This window comes from Schistosoma haematobium, chromosome 2 (genome assembly GCF_000699445.3).
Source record: "Schistosoma haematobium chromosome 2, whole genome shotgun sequence".
Classification (NCBI taxonomy): Eukaryota; Metazoa; Platyhelminthes; class Trematoda; order Strigeidida; family Schistosomatidae; genus Schistosoma; species Schistosoma haematobium.
In genome coordinates this window covers 38,701,177-38,721,418 of record NC_067197.1, presented here as the reverse complement: position 1 = coordinate 38,721,418, position 20,242 = coordinate 38,701,177, and the positions used below count along the sequence as shown (strand labels likewise).

Sequence of the window (20,242 nt, the reverse complement as noted above, 5' to 3'; positions counted from 1 at the left end):
ACAAAACAATTACACAAACTTTACTTTTAATGAATATAATCAAAACATTAGAAAGGGTTTCGATTCGCTAAATCAATAACTCTAGGGCTTTACTAAAGGACAAAAATGATTTAGTCTTCTGTTTATTATTGATGTATGTTTAATTCCGATTAGAACCGATATACCATTAATCAAATAATTACAAAAAACAAATAATACAGTCAGACAAAATTTATTTGACAACGTTTAAGTTACGTCATATTCGTTTCCCTAAAAAAGAAACCCATACTATTCATTAGCATACTTTTTGTATCTTTGTTTCCATTGTTCAAAAGATTCATAGAAAACATCAGTGGTTAAACTTAGAAGAATCCCTATTTTAAGTTTTTTTTCCTTAGAATACTGTGGGCAGATGATTTTGCCTACTCTACTTCATCACCAGTCATACAGAGTCTGAGACAGTGAGTGGAATTCATTAGGGACGTCATTTATTCGGCGTTTACAGTGACACTTTAGATGATCAGTAGTCTTTGACTTGGATTATTTTGCAATCATCACAGACCTCACTGAAATGCTTAACTCGCTTGCAAAAAAGCGTTTTTTGCCTCAATGGGATATCTACATAATGAGTCTGTCAACAAATCATGAATTCACTGAAAGTTTTCCTACAGTTTTGTCAATAGCATTGGTAGCAATGTTCACTTATTTATTAGGTGTACAACTAAGCTGGGATGGAATTATTATAGGTTGGATGTTATTCAGTAATTCATGTTGATAAACATTTGTCTACTTATTAGTAGTTAAATACTGTACGGAAAATTCTTTTCCCATTGATGGTTAGGACTTTAATTGATCTGTTTTTTATTGGAATATTTGCATTCTGTGAGAAGATAAGTACAGCTAACGAGTCCCAAATAGGACGAAATGCACATCTTGAATACTACCGCCAGCAACCATCCAAATTCTAACTTATTATTGATTTATTATAATTTAGTGTTCTACATTACTTTTATTTTCAGTTTAGGGGTTGTAGTGATTGTTAAGTTTTTTGATTGAGATCATGAACTGATTGATGTTAGACCACCGTTGAAAACCTGGAAGCACTGGACGGCCGTTTCGTCCTATTGTGGGACTCCCCAGCAGTACGCATCCACGATCCATCTCGCGGGATTCAAACTATCGATTCATGTTGAAATACGAGTAGTCTGTGGCGATTTTTTAAAAATAAATCTCTCTTTTATTATTTTGTACTTCTGTTTCATATTTGCATACTTGTAATTAAAAGACTTTGTTGTTCATATAAGTTCGTTAACTGAAACTTGGGATATTTGAAAAGTGATAACATTGTAAACAATTTTGGGGGTAGGTTATAGTCTTATCCTCTTGGCAATTTGTGTTTTGATTCCGATATTTATTATCGTTGTTATTCAGAGGGATGAAGCCGAATAGTCTGTGAGATTAAGCAGATCTTATTTATTATAATTCTAAACACAAACAATTGCTTTCCTTCTTCCTTGGAGTAGATATTCATCTCTCAACCAATAAGTGGTTTGTTCAGATTTCGCTTTACCTAGCAAAACTGGTGATGTTGCATGGTATTCTTACTTCCTGAATAGGATTTGGTTTTTAATTTATTATTTATCATATTAAAGAGATAATGATTTGATCATTACACCTGGCTTCTTAGTTCTTACTGACATGTATAGATTGAAACCGTGCTCATGAGATCCGGGATTTCATATAGGATTGGTTCTGTTATTTATAGCATGGTTCTTAAAGAAAGGTAAATCATATACCCTAGTGATTGTCTACATTCTCTAAAACACATTGTCACCTAATAGTTTATACATCTGAAAAATGATTGTATAGAGATTTATTTTTTATCATAACTCAAGATTTAACATGATATCAATCCATATTTCAGTCAGTCAGTCAATAACAACGTAGAACTTCGTACGTACGTACATCAGTTCAGGTTGCCACACCACATTAGCACAGAGATGCAGTTATCGATTCAAATCCCGTAGTGGTAGAGGCGGTAAGAATATAAACAGTAATTGGAAAGATTAGAGTTTGAAGATCTTATTCAAAAAGTATAATACAGTGAAATAAATTTTGAAAGAAAATAAAGGACATGAAGAATTCAGAAGATTAGAATTTGGGAGAACACAAAGAGTGTATGCACCTGCGCCATTGCAAACGATTTTCAGCCATGTCATTCAGGGTCTCTAACCATCAGTTGCTATCATCTCGTGGTCCCCAACCAGGTAGTCTACACCTACCAACATGACTCAGTCCACTTGTCAGTGACTTCATGGATTTGTGCCACGTTTTGGTCTGGCCGCCCCTAGCTTTCTTCCAGCCTACTCCTATACCACTGAACATCGCACGTCGAGGTAGTCGGTCGTTGGGCATACGTAACACGTATCCCAGCCATCTCAACTGATGAAGTTTCACTACTTCATCAATTGATTTGCCATCCTTACCTAGTACCCGTTTCCCAACAACTGCGTTACTTACTTGATAGTCCCAGGATATACGAGCAATATTTCGAAGACACCTATGATCGAATACTAGTAACCTACGAACATCCTCTACTCTTACCGGCCATGTTTCACTGCCATGAAGTAGGACGGGACGAACTGCTGCGCAGTAAACCCGTCCTTTGGTTGATAGATGAATATCTCGCCTACGCCATAAATGACGCAATTTGGCAAAAGCTAGTCGAGCCTTCTGTATCCGTGCTGAGATTTCGTCACACACCAGACCACAAGGGCTGATGAGACATCCAAGATAAGTGAAGCGATCGACACGCTCAATTACTTCACTCCCTATCATTAGTTCGGGTGTCAATGCAACCAAATCCTGAAGCAACATTTTGCATTTTGAGGGGGAGAATCGCATCCCGAATATGCTTGCATTGTTGCTTAGAGTGGTCAGAAGACTCTGCATTTTGCCAGCGTCTTCGCCAAATAAAACTAAGTCAACAAGTGAACCTCCTGGTAGAAGTTCAACCCCTGGAAATCTAGACGAGGAGAGTGTTATCTCTAAAAGTACGTCAATGACAAAGTTGAACAAGAATGGGGAGAGTGGACAGCCCTGACGAACACCACTTGAGGTAATCAATTCTGATGACAGTTCGCCATAAGCTCTCACTCGACCAGTTGTGTTCGAGTAGAGAGCCTGTATAAGGTTAATGTACTTCTTTGGTACTCCTTTGAGTGACAAACACTGCCATAAAACCTTACGATCGACAGAGTCGAACGCCGCCTTAAGGTCGAGAAATACTACGATTGTGGGGCGTCTGAACGTGTGTCTGTGTTCTAGAAGCTGACGTAGTGTGAGTATCTGATCTATACAACCACGTCCAGGTCGAAAACCGGCCTGGTTTTCCCTAGTCTTCTCTTCACGAGCTTGAGTTAGGCGTCGAAGTATTATTGAAGCTAATATTTTAGACACTATATTTGTCACACTGATTCCTCTATAATTGTCACAAGAGGACTTTTGTCCTTTCCTACAGACTGCCACAATCAGTGATTGAGACCAGTCAGATGGGATTGCGTCCAGTTCCCAAATTCTACCTAAGACCTCGGTTAATCTCACTGCTAATACTGAACCAACATCCTTAAAAATCTCATGAGTAAACCTGTCAGGACCTGCTGCTCTCCCACGCTTAAGATTTCCTATAGCTTTTTCAGCTTCATAAAGAGTCGGAGGACCTAAATTAACTTGCCATTCAGGTTGACTGGAGGTCGTGGGAAACCGAAGTGTGGCTGAAGGCCGGTTGAACTGATCCCTAAAGTGTTCTGCCCATAGATCCAATCTCCTGGATTGAGAATGTATAGTATGTCCATCTTTCTCTGAGATTGTTTCGCTAACGGTCGGGTTCCTAATTCCGGTTTCCTTAACGAGTCTGAACAATTGTCTGCTACTACCTATTGCCGCTGCCTTTTCCATCTCTCTTGCTTTCGCTAACCATTACTGTTCACGATCATTGCGTAGGCTTCTTGTCAGCTTGCGCTTAAGCTGACTCCGCTGTTGGTTATGTTCAGAGCCAGGTGGAATGAGTTTCCGAGCATCTATCAGTGCGATAGATGCTGCTGAGATCCAGTGTTGCCCCCTAACCTTCTGGTTTACCTTACTAGCAGATATCACTGCTGTTTCCACAGCTTTTCGGATATCATTCCATGCTGCCTCGGGGTGGGCATCACATACATGGCTGCCTAACTGATTTCCTAGTTGTTCCTGAAATATACTCTTAGCTTGACTATCATTAAGTAGGGCCCTAAGAGGTTTCCTTGCAGCTTCTTTCCTACGTCCATTAAGACGCAGACAGATACGCACTCGCACTAGAGCATGATCTGAATCTAAGCATGTGCTCCAGAATGAGCGACAGTCTTCTATCGAGCCCCTCCATCGGTGGCTGTTAGCGATGTGATCTATTTGGGTCCAACGTTGGGACGAATTAGGGGGTCTCCATGTTAAAAGATGTTTTCCTTATGTTTAAAGTTAGTATTTGCAAGGAAATGGCGGTTATCTGAGCATAGCTGCAACAGACGGTCGCCATTATCTGTTCTTTGAGCCGCGACTCCATAAGATCCACCCAGGTGTCTTTCCCTCTCGCTTAGTTTACCTACTTGAGCATTAAAGTCACCAGCCACTATCACTAAATCAGAGCGGAAAGCTTTCTGTGAAACTCATCTTTTACATCATCTGAGCTGCAGTCAGTGGGAGAATAGGCAGAGACGACGAAGAGGCAACGATGAGTGTCCCTATCTTTCCGAGTCCTTGCTGTTCCATTTAGTTGGACTGTCTATTGAGATCCACTCTAAGAGAGCTCGATTTGCCCTAGAAATCAATGCTATACCTATGCCAGCGAGGCCATGGGAAGCAGCATCATGGCTTCCAGATACACGAAGTGTGAATCAAGTTAGTTCTTTACATTGATATGGTGAGGTCAAATGAATGACACTACTCGAATCCTGTATGCGCGTTTCGGAGACGCAGCACACATCGATGGCGCGAGATTCTAAATTCCTAGCTAAGGAAGCCTGTTGTCCTATTTGGCACAGTGTTCTGACGTTAAAAGCTCCTACATGTAGTTTAGAGCGTGGTTTCAGGAGACCAGGAATAACGTTCCGCGTACTCGAATCGTTTGCTTTAGTGGGACGAGGTGATAAAGGGACGTGAGAAGGGTTAGTCGTGGAGGTAAGAGAGGAATTAGGTGTAGGAAGGATTTGAATGTGACCGACTTGGCCTCGTGTGCTGTTACGGGTATGAGGGCTGATATAACTTCCCGGCTACCCAAACCTTGAAAGGGTATTTCTTGAAGAACCTGAAAAGGAAGTTGGATTAGTGCTGGTATTTACGACTTGGGAGCGTGTCCGCAGAGCCCAAGGGACAACTGCTTGAGGCCGGTCACGCATGGCCTTTTTGTGGCGAGCTTTTGACGTGTTAGCTTCGTGCTTCAAAGGGCCTTACCGCCGGAGACGGAAATCCGTGAGGTAAGATGAGGTGTGAAATTTTTAGGGTCGACCTTTTCTAATCCATTCCTTCCTTGTAAGAAGGCAGCACCTCTGCAGATGCTGGTTGTCCAAGGGAAACACCTTACTGCTGTTACACCCTTCTACAGTCAGCAGTACAACTTCGCCCTCAGACCTTGAGTTGCTGCTTTTAGTTTTACCGTTCTCCAATAGACCTTCCTAGCATGGTAGAACCTACAGGAACATATGTTCCAGCCAATATAGCTCGGTTGGGTCATCACGATAGGCAAGCCCGACCACCGCTTCAAGGTAGCAGCTACGGTCGGGCAATCCATATTTTATTATATTAAATAAGTAAACTAATAATTTCCAGTGAAAACCTAGGATTTTTAATAGTTGAATTCATGAGTTAATTGAAGCTAGACCACTATGGAAAACCTCGAAGCACTGGGCAGTTGTTTCGTTCTATTGTAAGACTACTCAACAGTACGCATCCATGATTCCGCATCAAAGAGCCTCGAATCCAAGACATTCTATCATGCTCACGAGATGGTCATGCAATATTATGTATCGATTGAAGTTAGATGTTAACACTGTTGGACGCCAGATCAGTGGTCTAGAGGTTAAGCATTTGTGCTTGAGACTGAAGGTCCTGGCTTTGAGTTCCGTACGCAGGATTTGGGTGCGAACTGTTGAGAAGTTCCATATTAAAACGAAATGGCTGTCCAGTACTTCCAGGTTTTCAACGGCGGTCTAGTTTAGACCAACTCATGAATTCAACTGTTAAATTACTACAATTTCCACAAATCCTCTTACTAATAAAAACCTAGGATTGTTTATTCAACTTATGATTTTGCTTACCAGACTCATGGAATTTTTAAGTTTAAGTTATCATGAAACAGTAATCACAAATAAATTGAACGCATTTAGGATGTAATGAAGTTAAAGGTTAGTCGTTAACGTGTTTACTTAGTAAAGCAGTTTTCATAATAGATAAACAAATGCTGGTTTAATTAAATACATGTGTACATTTACACATGCTTTATATTTTATGAAATGTAGAGTGCTAGTATTTGTGTATGTATGTACGTCGTTTATTGTTAGTTGATTCTAAAGAATCCATAGGAATTGATTTCTCTAAGTTTTCTGCATTCAAGTATACATCAGTAAAAGTTTCCTAGAATTCTGACCGAACCAATTTCCCTTTGTTATCTTTGATTTCTTATCGAGCTATGTAACAGTCGGTAAGTTACCAATGGACTATTAATTCCGAAAATGATTTCCTGTAATGTTAAAACATCTACATAGTTTATTATATTTCAACAGAGGTTTTTTTTGTCAATTAGGCATTTTTGTCTGTAGACGTTAATGTGCCGATTACAAGGACTGCTTAGCCTATATTGACTTGAAGAGATTTAAAGATCTATAAAAGGAATAATATCACTTTAGATAATGGTTTGATCGTCAGTTATATACAAAACAATGAATAGTCTAAATGATCCATAATTTTTATGATTTATTTTTGTATGCTGATTCTAAAATTGTAATAACAATACATTTTGTTTACCAATAAAAAAAAGTGTTCTTCTTATGCAATTCTAATGTAATCCGATCCTTCTGTATATGTTGCGTTACACATGTGACCCAGCTAAAAATAATATAATAAATAAAAGAATAATTAGACTATCTAGAATGGATAACTTTCCAAAGTTAAATAAAAATTTTAGACGAAAACCCAAGTTTTAGTAATTTAATAGTTGAATTCATGAATCAATTGAAGCTACACCACTATGGAAAACCTCGAAGCACTGGACCGTCGTTTCGTTTTAGTATGGAACTCTTCAACAGTGCGCATCTATGATCCCACATCAAAGACACTCGAATCCAGGACATTCTGTCTCGCTCACGAGATGGTCATGAAACATCGTGTATCGATTGAAGTTAGATGTTAACGCCGTTGAACGACAGCTAAGTAGTCTAGAGGTTGAGCGTTTGTGCGTGAGACCGAAGGTCCTGGCTCTGAGTCCCGTATGCAGGACCATAGATGAGAACAGCTGGGAATTTCCATATTGGGACGAAACGGCTATCCAGTGCTTCCAGGTCTTCAATGGTGGTCTAGCCTCAATTGACTCATGAATTCAACTATAAAATTATTAACAAGAGTTTGTAATTTTCCAATGGCGATATTCAGAAGAAAAATTGGTTAATTTCTGAGGACATGTTTTTGTTAAGCGGATTGAGTCGATTTGGCATTATGGCTAGAATTAGGATTCAAGAAGTACATTTCGTCTTATTTAGAATTTATGGGTTGCCTGTTAGGGGTTCATTTTTTTCAACTTTATTCATATCAATTCTTTTAAACTACTGGATAAAGGATTATTTTAGAAGTGCTAAATTATCTTCTGAGACTGAAGCTTCCTGTTTGAATCAACACACCGACCGTGTTTTCTTGAAATCAATTACTTGAACAACGAAAAAAACACACCAGCTATTAGGATACTTGACAAAGATGGCAGATTGGCTGGTGATATTGTGAATTTTCGAAGATTGAGTTGAAGTCGTTACGTGAAATTGTTTCACAGCCATTTGCGAGGTGCAGATGCATTCACTATTTTTGTTTCCCTCGATCCTGTACTTTAAATTTATGTTATGCTATTTATCTTACAACTTCATTCATTTTTCTCCAGTTATGTTCTGTACTCCTTATCTTTTAACTATAATGGCTGCTAATATTACTCCGTTATTCACCTTGACAATTCCTCTCTACGTTGCTTATTACTGAATGACTTTTAGTTATTTGTAAACATTCCAAAGTTAATTCTCATGGTTGAGTACAACCATTTTAAACCTAATCCCATCTAATATGTGTTCATAATACCTAACTGATACATTATGTTATGTGACAGTAGCTAGCAGAGGAATTCTATACCATAGAGTTAATGTTTACATCAAGACTCGGTCCTAGAAGTATTCTTCCTTCTCTTCAAAATACGTGACCACAATACTCATCAAATTATCCAACAGTTGTGGAATTTTCTCTACTTTTAATTACAAGGAATAGCATTTTTTTCGTTGTTGATATCTAAGACTGAATTCGATCAGAGATCGATGATATCTAGGAATTTGAAGATCTGAATTCCATTGTTAGTTATTTACTAAGAATTTATTGATTTTGTAAATACCGAAATTTCAATAGTTGAGATGATGAATCAATTGAAGATAGACCACCATGGAAAACCTGAAAGCAATGGACGGCTGTTTCGTCCTATTATGGAACTCCTCAGCAGGACGAAACGGCCGTCCATTGCTTTCAGGTTTTCCATGGTGATCTAACTCCATTAACAATGTGAGTTTTTTGTTTATTGTGTTTAAATAATATCTACTTTTCCCCCTGTTTGTACAATACCGTATTCAAATAGTATTAGATACCAATTTTCGGTGAGAGTATAATTTATGGATGACATTCGAGAGACGCTAAACTGACCTTGAGAGTGTACACCTAATAGCTAGGACAACATGAGTATTATAAACTAGTATGAGGAATTCGAATTATGAATTACAATTGATGGGTAGGGTTAGGAATTAAATCTAAAGTTTTGATCACGAACTGACATAAGCTATAATACCAAAACTCTTTTTAGCCAAATAGATGAATGAAGTTCGCGCCAAAATCCTAGACCTGCTATCTTAAATCTGATTGGTTCGTCCATAACTTATAGTCTCGTTCGATTTTCTTTTAAAAAGTTTTCTTTCTATAACTATGTCAAATGTGTTTGTAAATAATTAATGTTTAAATTAAGTATTTACCTGACAAACAAAATGTGGTTCTACAACATGTTTGATTATATCGACAACATTTTTATAAAGTTCATTCAAAAATGTGGAACACTATAAAATAAATAAAATACAATACTTCAATATATCAGTAGGGGTTTTGTGGAAATTGCAGTAATTTCAATAGTTGAGATCATGATTCAACTGAAGATAGACCACCATGGAAAACCTGGAAACACTGGACGGCCGTTTCGTCCTAACGTCGGACTCCTCACCAGTGCTCATCCATGATCCCGCCTTGCGAGATTCAAACCCAGGACATATCAGTCTCGCGCGGGATTGCTTAACCTCTAAACCACTGAACCGGCATCCTTTGGTGTTGATGTCTAACTTCAACTAATCCACCAAATTGAGTGACACATCCACCATTGTCTTCAGTGAGTTACTATCTCACAACAGACCCGGTTGAACTCCAATGGCCACTACTTTTCACTGGAACTCCAGGATATACCTCTTGAAGCTAGTCTTTAGTGAGAATATGTTGATTAGTATTAGAAGGGGTTTTGGGAGATTGTAGTAATTTCAATAGGACGAAACGGCCGTCCAGTGCTTCCAGGCTTTCCATGGTGGTCTATATTCAATTTACTCATGATCTCAACTATTGAAACTTCAATATATGTTAATAATATTTTATATTTTAATATTATTTATGTCGATATAAATTAGAAGTGTAATGCTTGACAGCAGAAGTTTGAGAATATCGAATTGATGAGAATGTGAATGTAAATAGAGTGTGATTAATGGCAATGGTAATGAAGGAACGATGAAGTTTGAGATAACTGATAGAGGATTTGAAAACAAAATACTTAATGTATGGTTTTCCCCATTTTACGAACGAACTCTGTAATTTTGTATTCAACAATAAATTGATCTTCCTCACTTGAGTGTTCATTCATTACATATATATAATATTCTAAGTACTATTTACTACTATAATGAAGAATCGAAATTTACTTAAAATAAACTATGCTACAATATGTCATTTCTTTTTTGTATTGAAGGCAAGATATGGATTACTCGATTTATTATGATTTGGATACATGTGGGTTTCTGAAAATTTTTTCCTTTGATTGAAAATTAAGTTTCGATACCTCGTGTGTTCATATGGCATGTACTGCATAACAGTGATGTCGAAATAGAATGAGACGAGTGTTTGGTGATTTTTAGTTTTGAGTGATTTGGATGTAAAATGAGAGGCGATCAACGTGGTTATGTAAGGCTTTTCCAACTACAGAGGCGAGTAGCCGAGGCGTGCACATATGCTATAAGAGACTGATCAATTGCAGTCCTGAACATCAGTGGGAAGACACAAGCAAAAAAATACCACGTGGATTTAAACTTCTCTCCATTGCACAACCAAGTGCCTATCAGGACTCAGTAGCTAAGCGGATAATGTGATGGGGTTTGGAGAGAACGATACTGGGTTCGAGTCCCAGAGTGAACATCAACTCTGAGATGCAAGTACATTCGGTTGACAATTCCCAAATAGTACGAAACGCGCATCCTGGTTTCCACTACTAGCCACTATCCATCTTTGCTTATAATTCATCTGAATTAAGGCAATATCGATGCAATACGCACAGTATGCTTACTTACTTACTTTCGCCTGTTACTCCCAATGGAGCATAGGCCGCCGACCAGAATTCTACAACCCACTCTGTCCTCCGCCTTCTTTTCTAGTTCCATCCAATTCTTGTTCATTTTTCTCATGTCTATTTCCATTTCCCGGAGTAATGTGTTCCTTGGTCTTCCTCTTCTCCTCTGGCCTTCAGGATTCCATGTGGGGGCTTGTCTTGTGATGCAGTTGGGTGCTTTCCTCAATGTGTGTCCTATCCACTTCCAGCGCTTCTCCCTGATTTCTTCCTCCACTGGGATCTGGTTTGTTCTTTCCCACAGTAGGTTGTTGTGATAGTGTCTGGCCAACGGATCCGAAGTATTTTGTGTAGACAACTGTTAATAAACACTTGTGTCTTCTGGATGATGGCTTTCGTAGTTCTCCAGGTTTCTGCCCCATACAGTAGAGCTGTCTTGACATTTGTATTGAAAATCCTGACTTTTGTGGTGGTTGACAGTTGCTTTGAGTTCCAGATGTTCCTCAGTTGTAAATATGCTGCTCTTGCTTTGCCGATCCGCTCCTTCACATCTGCATCAGATCCACCCTGTTCATCAATGATGCTGCCATTAGTATGCACATATGCCAATAAGAGACTGATCAATTGCAGTCCTAAACAACATTGGCAAGATACAAGTGAATTTTTCACATTTGACCTTAGATGGTGGTTGGAGGTAGTCAACAGGAAACCCTGGACCCGGGTTTCGTGCTACTTGGCACTCGTCAGCAAGGTGTACCTGTAATCTTGAGGGAACTGGTGCTCCCTGGCGGATTCGATCTCGTGTCACCCAGCTTCACAGTCAGAGACGTACAGGTACACCTTGCTGACGAGTGCCAAGTAGCACGAAACCCGGGTCCAGGGTTTCCTGTTGACTACCTCCAACCACCATCTAATCTCAATACATAGTGCCCGCAGTGTCGAGTCACCTAGACTGGTGGCCACATTGCAACATGATCGATAGCATTCGATCTGCACTAATAGGGACTAGACAAGCATGACATTGATCACCACCCAGTGATCAATCAATTGTGACATTTGACCTTATTTATTTCCACACAGTCTACACACACACGCACTTAATTTCAACCCCACGACTTCATATTACATATGCATACATTTTTCACACTTTTCATACCCACATTCTGACTCACAAATTAATACAGTGATAGGTCATACAAATTTAACACTGACATATGTGTTGGTTTCTTTGAATATATTGCCAGTTGTTAGTAAGGCATATGTGTAATTTTGGTGGGAAGGGGAAAGAATAAAGATCTCTCTCGTTGGTTTTGAATTCGTATCAGTCAGTATTATTGTCAAAGATATTACCACTAAATGATCCAGACTATGAATAACCTTATAAATGTACTCAGTCACTTCGTTTTATTAGCGGATATAACTAAAACTGAAGATTTCGGTTAACATTTGATACACTAGGATTTCATCATATGACATGATTTGAATTGGACTAATAGAGAAGCCTAATAAGTTTCAATAAATATCGCATTTAATTATAGCGTTTCATGAGGTACATTCTGATTTTCACTAATATTCAATTTATTCTCATGAGTCGGTCTAAGCTAGACCACAAATGAAAACCTGCAAGCACTGGATGACCGTTTCGTTCTCATATGGGACTCCTCGGCAGTGCAGATCCACAATCCCACACTGGAGACTCGAACCCAGGGCCTTTGGTTTCATTCGCTAACACTTAACCCTTAGACCACTGAACCGGCATCCAATGGTGTTAGTGTCTAACTGCAATTGAACAATAATCTTTCACAATCCTTCATTTATCATCTGAAGTGGATAACTCTATCCACTTGACATGGATTGGACTACACTGGTCACGGTTTTTCAACTTATTTTATCTGAACATTATTTTTATTCCAAATAACGAAATTAATCCATTTATGTTCAACAACGATTGTCATACACGAAAGAAATTCACAACTTTTATGACGTGTAGGCGAGAATGATAATGATTGGTTGTCTGCTTAGTCAGACATGCAGATTGTCTGACAAGTGTCAGATGAGTTATATATTCCCCTATCCTTATTATTATTATTATTATTGATTGATTGATTGATTGATTGATTGTTCATTGTTGTTGGATTGTGTCGGGTTCTGGTGTGGATATATATTTACGTTGTGGTCAGGCTAATCGCGTCTTCTTGATCTGAGATGTGTTGAAGTCCTGTAGAATAGACACTGGGAGGGAATCTGGTTTAGATATTCGTCTAAGGTAAATTAACGTCTCATACGTGTAAACGTGCAATTCCAACCGTTATAACATTGAACGAAGTGAAACCGAGAGTTATAAAATTTTATCTATTCTGTTTAAATTAATTTAGAATCTAGATTTCAAAGTTAACCATAGTTTAAATAGCCCATCAGTTTCTTATTTTATGGAGCTTTTGTGAAATTATTATAAAAGTAGAAAGTACAGTTGAATATCATTTGTCAATTATTTGTGTGTAATTATATCTTGGAGCTGATTGTACCTTAACCTATAATTCTAGATGTAATAAACTTGGGCTAGACCCTTTATGGAAGAGGAGACTCAAACTAAATCTAAACTTTTTCTTCAAAATACTTAATAAACTATCCTTTACATCCGGTCAAGCAAGTCAATGTTCAGAAACTTCTAATTACAACATCCGTAACTGCTTGTCACTAGTGAAACAGACCCTTTCTAAGTCATCTCTCTATATATTTTATTTTACTTGTAAATTTTCCAGACTCTGGAATAATCTGTCACAATCTATTCGTAAGATAAAATCACTCTCATCCTTTATTTGCTGCATTGATGCATACTGCTCCACTAAATATGTATTAAATGTTCTAGCACCTGTAAGTGTATCTTATTCCACAAGTGAGATTATAAGAACTTTAAATGTTTAGCTATTCTTATTACTGGATCCACCAAATAAAACCACCTACCCTTTGTTACCTTACGTTAACACCGACCTTAGCAACCCTAATATCTAACATGAACAATATGTCACTGAGTCATATGACACATGCATTATGGTTGACCTAACTGACATATTTGAGTAATTATTGCTTTGCTGTTCCGTGCTCTCTGTTCCCATTTTACTTTCTCTAATTGTAGATGATTATAATCAATTCTTTATGGCATAGGAAATGACCTTACATGCACTGTTCATAAATCAACAGGATGTACACTTAAGAGGAATTAAAAGTTCTCGGCCGATGCATTACATTGTTGTAATACATATCACAAATGTACTGCCCAAACAATTCTTGAACTAGTAACCTAAAACAATCTCATATCACACGTTTGTCCTCTACATTTTATGTTACTAATTATATCAAGCTGATCATGCCTGTAAACTGGCGTGAATTCTGTAATTATTTTCAGAATATATATAATACTTGATAGAATATCAAAAAAACGTATTATGAATGGAGTTATCCACATGATTAACTACATTCATCATACCCAAAACTTTCGGTCTTTCTTTTTCATTCATTTAGTGACTGAATCATGGATATTTAGAGTGGAATTTACATGAAAAATTATTTAGTCACATTTAGTCTTTTTTATCCGACAGTATCGAGTAGTGAATAACTGGAATTCTCTACTAGAACATTCAATATCATCGTCTTCTTTTGATATATTGAAAGCGAAATTGGATCTTTACAGTAATACAAATTGCAGGGATTAATATGGTTCGATTGGTCTCCTTTTCTTACTACTGTAGACTGAAGACATGTCATGCTGTTTTACACTGTATATGTTTGTGGTAAATAGTCGCTGATTACCTCAACTTATCAAAATGATATCTTCTGTGAAAATTGTTCCCAAATATACAGCATTCACCAAATAGATGAACGGAAAAATGGTAAGAAGTTCTGGGTACGACACAAGTATTAAACAATGAAAAGTTTGGGGATATACCCAATCTATATCAAAAAAACAACCTTGAATGAAATTTATGTCGTCATTATTGTATAAAACATAAAAAATGAAATTAGAAATAAAGCTCATAATTTAAACTAATACATGCACTACTTACTTCTACTTCCAATCTTACATAATCACATACATGTACAAATACAGATTGTAATTCATTTAGAAGAGCATCGGATAATAATATATTTTTGCCTTCCGCTACACTCATTAAACAAAGTGGACAAACTAATTAGGAAAAAAAGGGAAGAAGTTAAAAAGATTTGTTTTACTTTCCTTAATAAATATTTAAATGTTTATGTAATCTTTTAAATAAGTTGGATAAATAAATAAGTAATATCTCGAGTGTATATAGGTGACTATTATAAACAAAGATGGATGGGGGGCTAGCAGTGGAATCCATGACGCGAATTTCGTCCTATTTGAGACTCGACAGATAGATGTCCCAGAGTGGACATCAACTCTGAGATGCAGACACATCCAGCTAACGAAACCCAAATGGGACGAAACGCGTGTCCTGGATTCCACTGTTAGCCACTATTCATCTTTAACAAGGGAATCGGTTTGTATATTTTTCAACACAATTATTTTCTTTTTCTGTTAATTTGAACGGAAAAAATAATAATAATAAGGATACATTATGCTAATGACTATTTATCTGGCTTAGCATTCTGATTAGAGACTAAGTAATGAGATGACATGATAAAAAACAGTATAAGACTAAGTATACTCATCATCATTGATATAGATTAATTTATGAAATCGAATAAGTCAAATTCATTAATCAATCATTGCATCGCAACCAATATCATAACGTTATTTGATGAGAATTCATATCAACTGAAAAGGATAGTTTATTTTGGGGTTACCTGTTCTTAATCTAAAATCAACTAATCATCTATAAAATTAAATCATACCAATAAACTACAACAAATTATAGCAAATGAAAACTGTAAGTTTAATTTCATTTGAGTCAAATAATAACCGGACATAATCAGTTTGTTTCAAAAGTGATAATATCATTTAGTAAATCAATAATTAACAATAGTGTCAAGTTAAATTGTCATAGTTACTAAATAACAATTCAATATCAGAAGGGGTTTTTGTGGATATTATAGTAATTTTAATAGTTGAGATCATGAGTCAATTGAAGATAGACCACCATGAAAAACGTGAAAGCACTGAACGGCCGTTTCATTCTATTGTAGGACCCTTCAGCAGTGCTCATTTACAGTCCCGCCTCGTGAGATTCGAGGAGTTCCACAATAGAACGAAACGGCCGTCTAGTTCTGCCAGGTTTTATATGGTGGTCTAGCTTCAACTGATTCATGATCTCAAATATTAAAAAAAACAATTTCTATAGTCAATGGCACTTTTTTAAGCGATTGTTCAATTAATAAGAAAAAGTATTATGAAAACCATACTAATTCAAAAGTAAAATGTTCTCACAGTCAATTTTCGGTGGATTGGCACATATCCCAGCAAGCTATGGATTGATAAAACAAAACAAAAATTGTACAAACTAACCATAAATTTTTGTAATGAAATAGTAATAAATTGCAGAGGCATTAAACTAATTAAACTAACTAGGATTACACTATGATGTAAGACAGTGGAAGAAAGTTAGGATGGAATCGGGTTTTAGGAAAAAATCAAAATGATCAGTTTTTTCGGCTGGATGTATCTTTTAGTCACTTTCTTTCACTCTGAAAGCGTTAAACTGGTGAGGCTGTATATAAATGAGACAATGTATAGCGACTTGATTGAATCAGTTAAAGGGATTTGGTGGATAGTGATTTAGTTTGTAGGTTACTTTCGTTAAATATCGATTTCAGTTGGGCTGTAACAGAAAATCTAGGAGCGTTGCACAGCTGTTTTATTCTAGTATAGGATTCCTCGGTGATTTGCACCAACAAATTCCCCTAGGACCGGACTTAAAACCTTCAGGTCTGATGGTTAACGCTAATGCATTAGAAGGAACAGATAAATGTCCACCGGTATATATACAACTTTGGTCGATTTGAGGTACATTGTGACGACGATACAATGAGGAAATACAAGTGAGCACTGCTAAAATGTCCCGTACTTGGACAAAATAATTGTTCATAGGTCCGATCGTATCTCAACTGGGATTATTCTTTGACGACTACAGTCTGTAAATTTAATGTATTGCTGAAGTCTTCCCCTTGGGGTTACATTCATATTTTCTGCGGTATTACATTACTATTTAATGCTTTAAAGATGGGGTTTCTTATCTATCGTATTAAATCATCAAACACAGTATTTCACTATTTGATCTCACTTCACACTACGATCTTACTTTAGTTAAACAACCATGAAAAAGCAAAAGGAACTAGGCAACTGGTTTATACTAGAGTGAGAGCTCTCAGCAATGATTTTCCACAACATACCAGCGACTGAGCCTACGATCTTTAGGTCTCATAATGGGCGCTTAGCCATTAGTCCGCTGAGCCTGTCTCCAATGGTTTATATTATTTTGCTTCAATCAATCTACGAGAATACGCAACCATCTCCCAATGTTATTGATGGGCAACTGGCTTAAACTCAATACGATTAAACTGCATTCGATATTGCTTCTTACCGGAACCCCGTGATTTACTTCTCAAAATCAATCACTAATGAGAAAAATACTTTTGTTAGTATGAAGCGTTCACGGAGATTTTCGAGTTTAATGGTCAATACCACATAATGACAGTCGTCATTTCTGTAAACTCTTTACACTGACAATGGAAATTATTCATACTATCATATTTTTTTAAGACAACTTACTGCACATAAATCAGCTGAACTGTAAGCATATATCAGATCATAAGCGTAATCCAGAAATTCAGTTAATATTCTTTTACACTAGAAAAAATATACAATCCAAGAAGAGAGTCGTCAGTTTTTAAGAAACAGAATATTATGGTTGTTAAATGGAATAGTGTTCGTTTTATCAAAGAAAATTGACTATTTTCCTAATGTGATTATCGTAGTTATTAAGTGGAATATTGTAGAAATTTATGACAAGTATTGCTAAACAGAGTAAGCTTAAATTTTAAAAAATCTCTGTTTTTTTTAAAAGTGACATGTAACTGTCAATGATGGATCTTATTAGAATTTAATATAAAGTTAATTTTCATCACTAAATTAATTTCAGATGGTTGGAAGTTACCGAGTGTTGGACAGCTCTTTTGCTCTAGTTTGGATATCCATACTCTTAGTCCCGAAAAAACGTTTGGTGTTAAATGGTGGATGCTTATTTCTGATGCACTAGGAGTAGTAGTAGTAGTGGTAGCAGTAGAAAACTAGAAGGGGATGTTCATTTTTTATATCATGGATTTCAATGACATCTCAGCTAATGTCCAGTTCTTGATGGAAATTGTTGTCCAAGAAATGTATGTTGATCACATGAAACAGTGAGATATTACAACAAAAAACCATCAAATATTTATTCCATTTGTAAACGGAATTTAATTTGGACTATCATCACTTTTGATGGCATATAATGTAGTACTGACCCCAAATGCCCTGGTATGGCCGAAGGTAAGGAGAGTCAGCTCTCCTTCTCGAATTACTTCCACATGGCCGCGCGCATACAGCCACTCCCACGGAAGTCCTATTCACCACTTTCTCGCACCATTATTATTGTTTACGAAACTGAGAGGAGGAGAAACAACTATCCGGCGCATTAATCGGGTTGGTGGATATGATGGATCCTGCTTCCAAACCAATGGTGCACAATGGCTATACGATCCTGAGTAAAAAAATGGCGTATGAACCAATTATTAGTCACCGGCTACCATGGGACTGCATCTCCTGACGTTGTTCCACAGCCTTGTGGATAAAACCTTTAGGTCAAAGGTTTCGGGTGTGCCTCCCTAAGAAAACCACCTGCTTTGTTCTGGGCACTCGGGCAGTATTATAGTCTACACACTTATCAAGTGACTTGTGTGGCACATATGTATTCGGTGTCACTCTGTACCAATATTTATATGTTCAAATATATAAATGAATAAATAAAACGAACTCCGCCAGGAGTCCCTTCGGGGGCTACTGCCGGTCCAAAGCCCGGATAAAGGAGGAGGGTTGGGCATGGGGTTAGCGTCCCCATCCCGTAGAAAACTAACTCGCTAAAAAAAACGCTAACCAGAAAATAAATAAAACGATCATAGTTTATTCAAAATGTGTCTATGTTCACTAAGCACTTCTTTTTTTATTGATTTAATGGATGAATGCTTCATAGTGGAGTGTAATTTTCTTTTACCACATATATAGTTTTTCATCCTGTATCTCAACATAGACCATAACAGACTGTTATGAATAATTTGGATCGTTTTAAGTAAAAAAAGAAATATAATGTTTCATTAGAATAAACCATATTTTGTGTTTCTTACAGGTTGATAAATATTTTTTAAATTTTTACAAGTCACTTCAATATGATCATGTACAAATTGTTTACTACCAAAGACAAATGTTTTAGCCAACCATAATCCAGATTTACAACCGAAACATGCTGAAATAAAGAAAGGAGTGAGTATCAGGGTGAGAGAGAAAGTTCATGTACATAATAAGATAGATAGATTATTGTTTTGATGGAAAATAAACTTACAAGGATTAGCTGGATTTTGATTTAAGATAAAATGATGATATATGTGTTTAAGTTGGTTGAATTTTATATTCTAAAACAAAAACAAAACAAAAATAGAAAAATACTTATGACTTGGTTTTACAATTAGGGTTGGATGGAGAGTGTTGGTGGGTGGCCTATACTCCTTCAAGTGGGATAACAGACGTAATTAAGTAAGTAAGTTGGTTTCACAATTAGAGACAATTTTGAAGGGAGTTATAAATACTAGTGTTATATTTATTACAGCTGGATTTCTACGGATTAGTTTTATTTTTCTCTAAAATAGTCAAATTGATCATTTAATAGAACACAGAAATGAACTTAAGACATTGTACCATGAGTTTATCAATGTGTTTAATCTATACATTTATGTTGAATAACAGTAAGCTTCATTATTTCTATCGTAAATGGTTAATGACAAATGTAAGTAGCATTAAACTATTTTTGTATTGTTTGTTTGTATCTTCTCAAACAAATAATACAAATTGAGTTTAAACTCCACCCCATTGCACAAACTAAGGGCGATTAGGACTCAGTAGCTAAGTGAATAACGTGATGGGGTTTTGAAGTTAACGGTATTGGATCCGAGTCACGGAGTGAACATCAACTCTAGGATGCAGGTACATCTAGTTGACGAGTCCCAAATAGGACGAGACGCGCGTCCTGAATTCCACTGCTAGCCACTATCTATCTTTGCATGTAAATAGTATAAAGTAGTTTTGCCTGAATATAATAAATCCATTCATTGAATAGTGTATATATATAA

General features: G+C 36.8%; 2 protein-coding genes across 8 annotated transcripts in view; one reads left to right on the top strand and one right to left on the bottom strand.

Annotated features, from left to right (window-relative positions):
- Positions 1-6,954: 6,954 nt before the first annotated feature.
- MS3_00010828 (uncharacterized protein) overlaps positions 6,955-20,242 on the bottom strand; it is a 14,489-nt gene continuing 1,201 nt past the window's right edge. Inside the window, exons 3-9 of one of the 6 annotated variants that reach the window (XM_051219228.1) lie at positions 19,459-19,528; positions 19,244-19,362; positions 17,637-17,714; positions 16,296-16,332; positions 14,953-15,074; positions 9,270-9,350; positions 6,955-7,110 (exon numbers count right to left, since the gene is read on the bottom strand). In XM_051219228.1, coding sequence (XP_051068348.1) covers positions 7,051-7,110; positions 9,270-9,350; positions 14,953-15,074; positions 16,296-16,332; positions 17,637-17,714; positions 19,244-19,362; positions 19,459-19,528 — 567 coding nt within the window. In that variant the 3' untranslated portion in view covers positions 6,955-7,050. Of the gene's footprint in view, positions 7,111-9,269; positions 9,351-14,532; positions 14,840-14,952; positions 15,075-16,295; positions 16,333-17,636; positions 17,715-19,243; positions 19,363-19,458; positions 19,529-20,242 lie in introns of those variants that run through there. The other 5 variants (XM_051219225.1, XM_051219224.1, XM_051219229.1 and 2 more) reach the window with 5 other exon arrangements.
- Positions 19,569-20,242, top strand: part of MS3_00006918 (uncharacterized protein) — a 15,737-nt gene continuing 15,063 nt past the window's right edge. For both annotated transcript variants that reach the window (XM_051215159.1, XM_051215160.1), the window contains exon 1: positions 19,569-19,858. In XM_051215159.1, coding sequence (XP_051068343.1) covers positions 19,792-19,858 — 67 coding nt within the window. In that variant the 5' untranslated portion in view covers positions 19,569-19,791. The remainder of the gene's footprint in view (positions 19,859-20,242) is intronic.